General features: G+C 44.0%; 1 protein-coding gene across 1 annotated transcript in view; it reads left to right on the top strand.

The window, feature by feature from the left end:
• The first annotated feature begins 4,618 nt into the window (after window positions 1-4,618).
• The window catches only part of myo10l3 (myosin X, like 3), a 56,090-nt gene continuing 46,502 nt past the window's right edge, over window positions 4,619-14,206 (top strand). The window contains exon 1 of the mRNA XM_041951086.1: window positions 4,619-4,805. Coding sequence (XP_041807020.1) covers window positions 4,785-4,805 — 21 coding nt within the window. The 5' untranslated portion in view covers window positions 4,619-4,784. The remainder of the gene's footprint in view (window positions 4,806-14,206) is intronic.

Below are 14,206 nucleotides of genomic sequence, written 5' to 3'. Positions count from 1 at the left end.
AGCCATAAAAAAGCAGATGGCACCATAATGATACTGAGCGTGGATCAATGGCTGTGCTTGTTGTTCAGCTGGCCCTTATGGTTCAGACATGGATGGTTGCTTTTTACATAATCAACCACCTCCAGTTAAGAGATTATCATGGTTTGGTTGAACACAGCTCATGGCTGTGTAGAACCTAATCAAACAGTCACTCTCAGTCAATAGGACCTCCATCACATGTGCTCCAGCCAGATTTACCCATTATGGGACATGAGGCTGTAAAAGGGTCCTTCACCCGACGTGAATGACTTTGCCTGAGGTCTTTTCTGCCAATGGGAGGATCGGCATAGACTCTCTGTCTCCATTAGTCCTCCAGATACACAATTCTCCACACACACATACGCACTCTGTTTAAAAAAAACAAAAAACATCTTTCGTACATGTGTCTCCAGCTTTGGCTCTGCATGTGGCCGTAGTGGCCTTTTCTGGAGCCACAGATCTTTCCACAAATGGACCGCATGCTGTAAGAGCAGGAAGTGAGGGCAAAGATCGTACAGTAGATCTGCATGTGAACTGCCTTCAGGCTTTTCATTTTACAGCTTGTAAAATGCAACACTGGATTTTTTTTAAAACATTTTGTTGCCATTATATCTTCTTTACACCCCCATTCCCTTTATCCTCAGTCCATCTTCCTGCCTCATGTGATTTATACTAATATGATAAAAATGAGACCTTCAAGTTGCCTTGGTCACTCTTGTAGGCTGAAGGACTGACGGCTGTTCTGCAGAACGAGAGCACATCTGCTCACAGATTTCAATTTCACTCAGAACACAAATGTTTTCTCTCAGCCCTGCAGACCCGATACTCAGCTAATCAATGTATGATTCTGTAGTAGCCTGGTGTGTCCTTCAGCAGTTAATGTTTAAAGCAAAGATGGACTGTGACATGTGCATTTATCCAGATGCCTCCTGGACGCTGACAGCAAAAGTTCAATAATAAGGTGTGAACAGAGAATGACACTATTTGGTTTGGTATTTTGGTTCAAGGACCACATCGGCCAGTATTTTGAGCCAAACTTTTGTGGTGTAAATAGTGTAAGTTAAGTGAAGAAAAGACTTTATTAATCCCATGCCTGGGAAATTCACCTGTTACAGCAGCAGACTAAAAAAGGAGAGGTAGAAAACAGAACAAGTTGAGAAAATGCACAATTAAAAAGATACAAAAACTATAGAAGGCTGAGTACATTATATACAATGAGTATAAAAATAAATGTTGCCAAAAATTTGCAGTGTCCTTGGGTTGTTGCACAGTAATACACAAACATACATACACACACACACACACACACATATAAATATACATAAATACATTGTAAAGATATTAGCATATGATATGAATAATGGAACAGTGCAATAAGTAGGTTTGTTTTATTTAGCTATATGATTTAAAAACTGTCTAAACAATAGGCCTTAAAGTATTTTTGTCTCCTTAATAACTCCTTCCTCCTCCTTCCTCTTCCTCTTATGGAAACACAATTAGGATTATCAGTAGCTGTTCCCCTGCTGCAATCATCCACCACTGGATATCGAATCCTCTTCAAAACAAGAATGCACTTCAAAAGCATCGCTCACACTCCACCTGCACAATTGTTCCGCTCAAACGATGAAACCAGCATATGTTGGATGTTTGACCCATGGCAGGAGTCAAGAACATCCCTGTCCCATCCCCCCGCAGGCCCTCTGGGGATCTTGATGACCAAATGGATGTTTTGTTCTCTTTGTCCTCTCAGGTAGAGTGAAAGAAGGCCTCGCTCTAAATTCACTCTCTGCCTGCCAACTTGCAACAGTTTCACACTGAGGGGTCGAATTAGTGACTCGCTCAAAGAGCAGCTCTTTCACTATTGTTCAGCTTTGGCAAATGTGTAATGGATAATGCTTAGTCAGTGCAGTGCTGAATACTCTTAGCAGACCACCTTGGCTACTCTCCGCCAGAGCTGGCATTCATATCTGATTTTACGATTAAGGTCAAATCACCTGAGACATGATGTGGACTGTTCCTGCACAAATGCCCCTTTGCTACATTACCTCTATAGCAGTACCCATAGGTCTATATATCTACTATACCATTAACGTCAGGAAAGGACATAGTTGTAATAAAAGGAATAGTTATCCAGACAGTGAGGGAGAGAGGAAGACCTGTTTGTTTTCGATGGAGAATCACGTGAGTCTGTCGCGGCTAAAAGGTCTCTGAGTTGAAGACAAGCTTTGCCACTGGCAAAAGGTTTGTTCAAGTATTATTCTCCTAAAATCCTTCCAGGAACACACAACAATGATTAGGTTGTTCTTATTAAAGCTGCTGCTGACCTAATAATCAGGAATTACTGACCCACTACGTTAAACCTGTTTACTGTAATACAGACAAAAAACACATTTTATGTGGGCAGAAAGATGGCGAAAAAGGAGCTAGAAAAGCTTATCAGTACACATATCATTTCTTGTCAATCTAGGCTCCTTTAATTTGTTGGATTTAATACAATTTGTGTGTATAAAACTACTTCGAGTTCATCTTAGCATCAATAATTCAAGGATAAATGGAAAAGCATTTGCGAGATTTAGTGGTTGCCCTTTGGTCTATTAAGGATCAAATTAAATTGTGTCTTCATCTTACGTATGTTTTTTTTTATTTATAGTATCATAGAGTGTGTTTGAGGGAGATTTACAGTCCAATTAAGGGATTCAGTGGCCTGAAAGAGGTAAAATAAAATGGCACTCTTTTGGAGTTGAGCAGTTTTTCTGCAGAAATATATTATACTATAATTCTGTTTTGGCGAAACAAAGCTGCATCCACCCAAACCAAAATCCTGAGAAACTCAACAACAATTAATAAGAAAATAATGTTTTTTAAAATAATACTGAGATTGGAGAACAACATGCAGCAAAGCCACTGGGAGCCGACTTTGGGAGCTCTGAACAACATCATGAGATGAATTTCAGAGACTGAGTGAAACTGAGTGTCACGTCACTCTATTAGCTGCCACACAGTCAACACTGATTACATAACAGACACAACACAGTTTGCTGTGCTGGATCTCTTGCCGGACTATTGCTTATAGATTAACTCATGTCTGTCTATCCACTGTCATCCACGGGTCATCGCTGGCTGATCTTACTGGAATAAGGTTGCGGATTAAAACGCTTGTGTTTTTCCTCTTGTTCATCGGAATTGATTGCATAACCTTAAAAGACAACCAGTGCAATTCCATCTGGAGAGTTGTCTTCTGTACTCGGTGCAAATACTGTACTCTCACTGGAGGTAATTATTATTTCAAAAGCGAGAGAATAAAACTTTGCCAATTGCATTTTTACTTTACTAGATCCACAAAGCCTGAAGGAAACTATTTCTTCAAAAGAAAAATTCAATGAATGAAACAATAATGACATAAGCAATATTCCTTAACCCTGAAAATTAACAGAGAAACAAAGGAATAAAGGCTGTGCTTTAGGAGACAGTGGATGTGCATGATCTGTGCTAGCTCCAGCTAACGTATGCACTGTATGTTTGATTCATTGGCTGTTTTGGGCACATAAACAGTCTCCAAACAGCGCAACCAGTCCAGCAGTCGAAATTGCACAAATAATTTGTGGGAAAAAAATCACTTTATGTTCAGCCACATTTACCCATCTCTCTGTTTATCTCCACCAACTCCTGAGAAAATATTTGGGTCGTTAGCATGCTAGGCGCTCAATGTCCTTCACTACTGCCTCCTGTCTGTTTTGTGGACAGCAAACTGCTGTCTGTGGGTTTATATGTGCTGGATGACGACTCAACAATACGATGGATGTGTGGGCCAGAATGCCAAAACGACGGTATAGAAATATGCTATGTTAGCAAGGATATGGGAGTGAATGACCTATGATTAGGACGATGTAATGAATGAGGAATGCAACAGCCTTTTTTTTTTTTTTTTTAGAAAATAAGTACAACTCATAACACAAATCAGCTTTACATGAACCAAATCTAAGTAAAACATAGTCAGAAATTAACTTTGTTTGATTGTTTAAGTCGGGATATTTGATCAAAGATTAGTACAAATCTATTGTCAGACATTGAACGCAGCCTTCCAGTACTGGACGACCTGATGTATTTGGGAGCCAGAGACACATTTATGTACAGTACCCGGGTCTCATCTGTTGGACTGCACTTGTCCTGAGATCCACAACAGTCACTTACTAAAACAAAGCAGACTGGCTCCCCCTCATCTTCCTCTTCCTTCTCAGTTTATTTTTCCCTTAGGAGGAAGTAAGAAAATTATCTCAATGCTAAGTCCAGCACATGCCCGGATAACTTGGTGAATCCAGCATACAAGTTAATATCACTACTTTGGCAAGTATTCCTGCTCATTGTTCATTTGCTGTTGTCTCAGAACTGTCTCAAAACGTGCACATCCTTTAAACCCGTTGCAGCCTTTGTAGACAGGGACACAAAGAGGGCGTATGCTGAGGGGAGGTCTGGGACCCTGCAGGCTCCGCCTCTCTGCATAATGTGCCGGCTTCATTGAAATGAGTAGACAGCAGAAACGGAGCCCCACACAGGCCGAGCAAACTGCGCTGAAGTGGAGGAAAACAGGACCGCACGATGAGTGTGTGTGACCGGTAGAGTCTGAGCCGGGACACGAAGAGAAGACACTTTACCGAGCCGAGCCGAGGCGAGGCGGATGGGAATCACTCGGGAGTACAGCTTCCTCTCCTCCGCAGCTGTGGTACCCTGAACTCAGACTACAAAGGGACGTGAGGTTACTGGTTAAAATGGATACTTTCTTCTCAGAGGTGAGTTAGACCACTTCCTCCTCTCGGGAAACATGTGCTTTTAAGACTTGTGTCTCTACTTTTAACGTGGTTCCTAAATTATTTCGGGTCCGCGACGCTCTTTGTTTTGCTTTCGGCTGCTGTGCGGTGTTATGCGCGTTTCTGAGCCGGGCTGGCTCCAGATCAGCTCTAACTGCAGCTCCTGTAAACTGTTAGTTAACTTATCGCCACAATGCAACACTTTTTCACGTTTAGCCTGCTGTTTGTGGTCTTTGTGATGATTTCTCAGCCATTTATAAATATATATATAGATCTCAGACTGGTGGGGGTGGTGGTGGTGGTGGTGTGCTTGCACTGGGCTGGTTTTCAGGATGCAGCTGTAGTGGGAACAAGCCTTGTACACATTTATAAACACTATTGCTGTGCATGACTTTAAAAATCTCCCCTACAATTCTGCCCAGATCATCTAATTACTGGCAAACAAAGCCAAACAGGACTCCAAGCACTAATGTGAGAGCATCTCTGCCATTTTCTGCCCCTCAGACTCATTATTTCTGGCTCTTTTTAACTTTTATGGCAGTAAATCCAGCCTAGCTGCCCGTAAAAGAGAGCTGAGTATATGCCCATATAGGCTGGATGTGTCATCTGCAAATCAGCCCAGACAGCGGCACACTCACACGCTCAGAGAGGCCATGCAGAGACCGGCTATAGGTCTGATTTGTCATCCTCCTCTGACTCAGAGGGCACGCAGAAAGACAGACGGTGTGTGAGTGAGGCCAGTCTCCTCCTCTCAGAGTGCCTCCACTCGCCTCCTCCGTCAGCATCAGCAGTACCTGAGCCTCAGCGATGTGCTGTGCTGTGACTCAGTGTTTCAGATCTCCTGTCCGAGGAGCGTGTGCACGACACTTTGGAACAGTTGCACTTTTTAAGAATTAAGGTAATGATTTGATATTTCTGGTTCAGTACTGGAAACTATTAAAGCTAGTGGTCTAATGCTGTTTGTTTCCACATCACAAGGTTGGGAAACAATGAATTCTTGTCATTTTTGGCAAGAAAGAGTAATATTTCCCTACTAAATGCCATCTTTGGTTGACTTCCGTCTAACATCAAAAGCCCATGAAGGTAGCGGCATGTATTAAATTCTCAACACTCTGTTATGTAAACCAGCCGTGTAGCGAACAGATTTAGGTGAACTAAATTGTGGGTCAGCAGAGATCATTGTTGTAATTTGGTGTGTGTCCTTCGTCCTGCGCCAACTGTGTGAGATTTCCCCAAAGATTTGTTTGAGTTCATCCAGGATTCTTTTTTTATTTTTTATTTCCTGCTGTGGTTACGTAGCAAACTGCTTCTCATCCTGCGATGTGACCAAAAGCGCTTTCCTGTGTCCTGATCGGCAGAATTTATCTGGGAAGAAAAAAGTTTCTGTGTGTAATTTTGATCAGAATGCGTCGGTCTGAATGGTGGCTGCTGCCGTTTTTTTTGTCAGTATATTCAAATGGGACGGCCCACTTTGACCACCAAGTAGTGACGATGTCAGTGGTGGTCATGAATAGGCAGCAGCTGTAGAACAGCAGCAAAACAGAGGTGTTTGACTCACCGTTTATATGAGAAACAGCATTCAAACAAATGAATGAAATGTCCTGGTTTTAAATGACTTTGGGGTCATGGAACGAAGCCAGCATCCTGGACTCCTCAGTGCGACCAGCGTGGATTTAATTAAGCGGGAATCCTGGAAGTGAAGTAAGACGAAGATTAAACTCAACTCTGTGAAAACCAATGCAGCTGGATAAATCTTGCATGATTCATTACCGTGCATCCAGCGAATCAGTCTGATTCTGACAGCTAACACGATGTGGATGTCAACACGTGAATGATATGACTGTTAACATGTTTAAATCTGCAAAAGAACGATCAGGTTTATTGATTTAGCTCAGTCAGTTCTTCCTCTTGCCTGTCACTGTTTGTGATGATGACTAATAGCAGGGTTTAGAGATAGTGGCAGAGTATGAGGAGTGGCGGGCACAAGGCGTGTGTGCTCAGAGGAAAGCCCATCCTGTCCATCAGCGTGACCTTTCCTCTCAGGAGTTGACACAACGCCGTAAAACCCTCAGCGACGCAGCCTCGACTCCGCGCCCAATCCGTCCTCTGGGTGGTTGTGACCCACTGAACACACACAAATGTCCGAAGTGTGTCAGACATTTTGCCTGCGCCGTCTAACGTCTGCCAGGCTGCTGGGTTTGGTCATCCTAGACTTTCATATGATCCCTGTATGTAAAGTGTTCCCACAGAGAGGCTTTTTATACGCTTGTTTAAAGATAGATTAATCTCTCTTCCTCTCTTTCATCTCCTCACAGATGAAAACATTGTTCACACACACACAATTCACACACCACAGAACCCCTCAGATATTTTATGTCTTTGTGAAACATCCTGTTGACGAAGTTGAATCCCAGGTATGTGCATTTCTAAACTTGGTAATCAGTTCCTTTATAGCAGCAGCTGCCACCTACTGTAAAGCCACACGAGGACCTTTCCACACCCGTTAACTCCTTCCTTGCATTACACACCGAATTCCTCTCTCTCTGAGACACTCTGACAGAGGGAATCCCAGATTCCCAGCCTTGACCCTTGAAATTCCCGGTCATGGCCGCCCGTCATCCATGCATTGTAGAGCTGTTGTGACGAGGCTTTAGGTTTCACACCATCGCCACCACCCACCCTACATACACACACACACACACACACACACGCATTCTCTTCATCCTGAAACATCCCTCTTAGCCCCGAGCGCTGTTTATGTCTGGATCTTTGAAGCCGGAGCCGTGGATCGGCATGCTCGGTAAGCATTCTGCGTTGAAATGGGTAACGTGAGAAAGGCCAACCTGCTCCAGAGGGTGGACTATTTTTCTACTCAGGGTCTTTCTACCCAGTTGTCACTTCCTCCAGCTGCCACTTTAGAGAGAGAGCCGAGAATCTTCTGTCTTCACTACCAGCCATGCAGACGGCTGATGGGGCAAGGAAGGAAGTCAGGAAGTAAAGTTAGGATGTAAGGAAGGAAGGGTGCAGAAATGGCTAATGGATCCTGCATTCCTTTAAATTTAGTCTCCCATAACTTGTAATTAAGCTTGAAGTGGTTATTGTGGGCATTATCACATCCATTTAGGGGACTTTCAAACAATGCTGGAGTCTTGAAGCTGGTTGTTTATGAACAAACAGAGGGAGGTATTAATAAGGCAGTGGTTCACGTGTGCGTCAGCAGAACTCCTGCAGCTTTGGTACAGTCCGGAGGTGGTTTAATCTGTCACGAGCGCGCTGGGACTAATTACCAACAGGCATTGTCTGACCACACACCGAATAACATGGATAATCCTTCCTCATAATGGCACAGATGCCTGGTGTTTTGGGAGGCAGTTTAGGTTTGGAAACCACCGCTCATAATCAGAAATTTGAATTTGGCGAATTTCCCATTTTAATATCATTTCGCCATTTTAAGCCTGCTTCAAAACTAGATTCAGCTGTTTGTTACAATAGTCTGAATCTTCCCTTTTCACCTGGCTGGCCTGTGTTTGCATTTCTTGTGTCTATCAGTAATCTGACCCTGGTCTATCAGCCAGCGGACCGGCCACATAGAGGGCTCAGTGCTGTGATAACCTCCTGCTGACACCACGCTGTTGACTTTAGCTTTATCGCCATCACTACATCACCAAGCTTTTCAGACAAAGCTGTCTGCGTTTGTCGGGATTAACGGAAAAGGAACATCTTCAGACAAGCAAATAGCAAATAATGCAGCGCCATGTCAATTAGCTCAGGATGATGGACAAACTATCCATGGACCCTATTTTGGATCGAGCAAAGCTAGCTCTTTCCCCTAGTTTCCAGTCTTTGTGCTAAGCTAAGCTAAACTGCTCCTGGCGGTAGCTTCATATATGTCTTTACGGTATATATGAAACTAAACTGCTGCTGGTGCTAGCTTCATATATACCTTAAAGACATCAGTCTTCTCATCTAACTCTTGGTCAGAAAACAAATTAGCACGTTTCCCAAAATGGCGAACTACTCCTTTAACACCCTCCTTCTTCATTGACTTTCACTGACAGCCAGCCTGATTACGAACACACAAACCCTGTTAGTCACACTCCCTCCAGTCACACAGTGTTCAGCAGAAGAATATCATGTAATGTTTTATATTCACAAGACACAGCTTATAAAAACATGTTGCATTCAGTCTGCTCTCCAACACCCATCCTTCCTGCCCTCCCTGTGTGTGTGTGTGTGTGTGTGCACATCCGTATCAGGGCAATCCCGGGTGTGTCATTCTCTGAAATATAAATCACCTTAGGCGTTTGGGCGAATCACTACTTTTTCGCCACCTCGACAAGGTGATGATGAGAGAGAACGCCCTCCTCAACCATTGTCTGCTAAATCTGAGAATTTAAAGTGTAATGAGGAAGTCATTGCACAGTCACGCACAGTTACGTCAGGACGGTTTGAGCTGTTTATTTTCATGTTAAAATTTTAAACACTTCAAATCTCATTAAAGAAATGGTTTGACATGTTTGGAAATATGCTCACTTTCTTGCCAGAGTGTTGACAGAAGATTGATACCACTCTCGTGTGTGTATGCTAAATTTTTAGCTGGAGCCTCAACGTTGTTAGCTTAAGTTAGCTTAGTGCAAAGACTGGAAACAAGGGTAAACCGCTAGCCTGGCTCTATACAAAGGTACCAAAATCCACCTGCCAACAGCTCTAAAGCTCACTAATTAACATGTAATATGATGTTTGTTTAATAGGTACAAAACCCAGAGTGTTAAAACATGAATTTGCTGTTTTACAGGGGTTAATGTGCTGGGCTACTTCTGGCTAATCTAAACTAATCGGCTGTTAGCTGTAGCCTCATATTTAGCAAGTAGTTGTAAGAGTGGTGTCAATTTTCTCATTTAACTCTCAGCAAGAAAGCCAACAGGTTGAACTATTCCTCTCACATCTCAGCATTTGTAGTGAGATGTCAGATATGCTGTCTCTTCATGTACACCTCCAACAGGTGAATCTGGGCTGTGAACCTGATCAATCCAGCCAGTCTGCAAACACAACAATTATTTTTTGAACCAGATTTGCACGCAGCGTATTTGTGCGTCAAGGTTTCTTAAAGAAAAATGGATCCGTCCTCTATCTCTTAAGCAGCTGTTTATCGCTGCGTACGCCTCACACAATAAATATCTCTTGGCCTTCACCTTGACTGCCCTACCTGACAGACACTGTGAGCTGGTAATCAGAGTCGCTTAAATCCTCTCAGTTCAGAGGTCTCATCTGGCAGCTTAATAACAGCCAACCTGTGATTACGGCTCCCAGCCCAGATGTTGACTTTCCTTTTTTAGCCCCCTATGATTACTGCGCACGGAGGCAGCACACACTTGCCTGTATATTGCATTTTCCTATGTGTGTAAGTTCACATGCAGCATCCACAGGGGAGTGTAGCCTCAGTTAAAGAACATTTTTTAAAAAGCAGTAAAACTGTTGACTCCCTCATGATGAGGTTACTGCACAGTTGTAATTTCAGGACTAATTGCATGGCGGACGCCCCGCCGGGCCTAAGTACACATCCCACACTGCGCGACTGCTGTGGCCTGAAGAGCCTAGCTGGCACCTTGGTGCTTAACAGAAGCAAACAACACAGCATGGCACAATCCACAGCCATGACCTGTTCGCATTCCCATCCACTCCCCGTTTGTTTTATTAGACATGAGTGTGTGTGGTTTGGCCTGAGGTTGTGTTTTGTTTGTGTTATGTTTATCTCTCCTACTTGAACCCAACCTTCCTTCACATCCTCATCCTCAGACAGAATATAAAAATAATCCCCGCAAGATTCCCCCAGCAAGAGAGAAATAGCCACATGTCTTCGTCTCACTGTGTGAACTTTAAAACGCTGCACAACCTCGTACATATATCTCCAGTGTGTCCAGCCATTTGGGGCACAGTTACATCATCCTGACCACCGAAGGTCCCTCCCTCTGTACCCTTATAAATTAAAAGCTTTAAACGTGATGTGTGTGCATGTGCAGCTGGTGACGCAGCTCCTGTGAGTCGTAGGTGGAGGCTGCTGGGAGAATATTGGAAGTAGCTGCACTATTTTCATCGTTCATCATTTTCATTATTGATTTAGCCGCTGACTCGTTTTTCTGAGCAATAGATTAACCATTTGGTCTACAAATTGTCAGAAAAAAGGTCTGTGTATGTGTAAACGTTATTGATACCAGTCTACAAAATAAGAAAATAATAACAAATGCTTAGAATACATCTGGTTATATACAAATTTAAAATCACTCATCAACATTGACATTGATGAACTTTTTGTCATCTTTAATTCATCAATCATTTGTGTTAGACATACAACACACACCCGAAGGCCCCTGTGTGCCGATAGATCAATCTGCGGCAGAGCGAGATCAGAGCGAAGGTCAAAAGCAAAGTAACAGGTCATCCAGCGACGGCTCCAACCTTAACAACCACTACCCGACTGGCCCAGATGCCTCGCACAGTCAAACACAAACATCCTCCGTCTCTGACAGCCCTGACCGGGCGCCATTCCTCAAATATCTCTGGCATTCCTGCTGTGTGACCCTACAACAGTCCACAGATGAGTACAGCGAGGGCAGATATGCAGATGACGGACAGGAGGAGGAATGTGCCAGGTGGCTCTGCAGATATTCAAAGTCACGAAGCTTAGCCGATAATCCCATCAAACAGGCAGGAATAATCATATTATTTGCCGCCTCTTCGTCCCATTTTGTTGTTAGGAGAAGTATCATCACCCCGAGCACAGGATCATACTGATGCTTTGATCACTGTAGAACAGTGGTGGAAGGAAAGTATGTTCACACGGGATAAGGCTGTGAAACAGGGTGCTGTGCCAGGAGTCTGTGGCCGAGTGTCAAGTGTTCCTCTTCTTTTTGTTGCGCTCCTTAAGACATAATTTGTTATGCAAATTCTCCTCAATATACTCATTAGCAACATGGCAGATTAGCTACATGACATGATGGTGGGGGAGGTGTGTTTTGACTCCCCCAGACACACAAAGACAGACAACAGACAAACACACTCAGACACATGAACACAAACCTGCGCACACTCGCTTTGTTTGCAGCGAATGTTGTGACTTTAGTACGTTAATGAAAACAGTTTATGAGACAGTGATGACAGCGAACCACTGCTGCATTGCATGTGTTTGATTTCCATTAACCCGGCGACACAGTTGCATTTAAACCTCGATCGTTTTCAGTAACAAAAACACTCTTTCAATATGAAAATGAAGCACGGGTTGCCTCACTGTGTTAACCGATCAGGCTGCTGCTCCAGGCCATCCTGCTTTAAGTCTGTTTATAGCTTCCTCAGCGGGGGGGTCAGGCAGCTCCTTGGAGTCAAGAACAATTGATGAACTGCACCCTCCGCCCTTTACCCCCCTTTTCCACCACAGAGTGGGGGAAGCCCTGTTCCCCACGGGGCTCCTCCTCCTCCATTAGCTAATTTCTGATCAGCTGCTCCCTCCATCATTAATTCATAGGCCTCCCAGCACAGATGCTGAAGGGTTGCCTTTAATCATCTGATTTCTCCTCCCGGACCGTCACACACCCTGCCCTTCCCCGCCCTCGCCCCGCGCTGGCTGCGGGCATCGGCTGCAGCGCGTGCAGCAGGCTGGCAGACGTTACGGGAACAAAGAAACAATGAAACGTAAAAGGGGCATGAAGGAGTAAACACATGTGTTTAAATCACTGATCGTTGTTCTCTGCACAGCAGTTACAAACAACGTGATGAGCCTGATGACTGTGGCCTGGTGGTTACAGAAGCTAGCATGCTGCCGGAGGGCGGCATGACTGAACGCTTGAAAGTTGGTGCAAAAAATGTCCCTCGGTAAACACTGAAGAGCTCTTGAGAATGAAGCTTAACCTCAGTGGATCTGCTCAGCAGAAGGAAAAAAAATCCCAACAAAGACCGAGATGGGTGAAAATGTTGCTGTAACAAGATGATAAATAACCGTTTTGCTGTATTTGTGATGTTGAATTATATCCAGTTAAGTTTCATCTGAGGTTTTGCAGCTGGATGTACAGTTTTTGCTCCAATGGAAAGCTTGAGGCCAAAGACCCAGAGGGACCTTTGCCCAGATTCCCCTCCCAGCTGCACTCAGCTCATTTGTTTAATCTCACCAGCTACTTGGTGGATTCGTCCTCATTCCACTCGCTCAGCATTCGGGAGATTTGGTTTCAATCCCTGAATTTGGCTCCCTTTTGATGGACAGAGCAATAAACTCCTGCATTGTTACCTGTTGTTGTTGTTTTTAAACTCCTCTGGCCACATACATTCCTGTGGCGTTATTATTCTTTGCATATATCAATTACAACCAAATTTCAAATGCAAAATATTAATTTTTTCATCCAAAAAAGAGAGACTCCACTAGCCGACTGACCCCGTTCTTCATGTTTTCACCAAACGTACAGTCCAAAGCCCTGCCATGCAGATTGAGGAATGCCACTGGTTTGAATGATTTTAATAGGAAATAGCAATATGTCATATTTTAAGTTGACCTTTACCTAATTTTACAATAACAACACACTTACTTCACACACACACACTGGCAACATAAGTGTCAATATGCTATTTGACCTTATTAATGGCAGGTCAGCCAGCCAGCCAGTGTTCTGGACTGCACATCTGTCCAGGCACCGTCAGCAAGGTCACAAAGAGTTAAATGACTTGGCCTCATGCCTCTCTGTTGTCATGATAATGCTCTTATGTTCTGGTATTTGAGGTGCAAATGAAGTGCTGAGCCGTGGTCCCCTACATAAAAACAAGACGGTCGCTGGAAACTTCTCGTCCAAAACAAATGCTGAACTGAAAAAGTCATTAAAGAGCGGGCGAAAGCAAGGAAATGTGAGAGGGACAAGTGAAAGCAGCAACAGGTAGAATTTCCTTTGGACGAAAATGTTCCTGGTGAGCGTGTTCCTGTGATCCTCCTCCACATGTGACCACAACAAATGAGATGCTTGTCAGGAATCCAGCTGGATGTACTCATCTCTCAGCCAGGCATCAGTCCTGGCCAGCAGTCAGCCCCGCCTGCAGCACCAGCAGCCGTTCACTGCTGTCTGCTGGGCAGGCCTTCACTCACCGCTCCTCGAAACCACACCACGATCCAAGAAATAGTCTTTTCATAACTAATTGTTCACCCGTGTTCAAGTCAGGCTGAGTTAATTAGTTTTCTTTTGTCCTGACTGATGCGAACACCCGATACCACCTGCGCTCATGCTACGCCAGACAGCGGAGAAAGAGCCGTGGCACCTTGTAGCGTGTATGCCCTTAAATATTTAAGGCTCATTCATTATCAGATCTCCGAGCTGGATGTCATTATACAAGCTGCAGAAACTCAAGCCTCC

The sequence above is a fragment of the Chelmon rostratus genome, chromosome 13, assembly GCF_017976325.1.
Source record: "Chelmon rostratus isolate fCheRos1 chromosome 13, fCheRos1.pri, whole genome shotgun sequence".
In the NCBI taxonomy this organism is placed as follows: Eukaryota; Metazoa; Chordata; class Actinopteri; order Chaetodontiformes; family Chaetodontidae; genus Chelmon; species Chelmon rostratus.
Note: the sequence above shows the minus strand (reverse complement) of the source record. Positions and strands in the feature narration are given on the sequence as shown.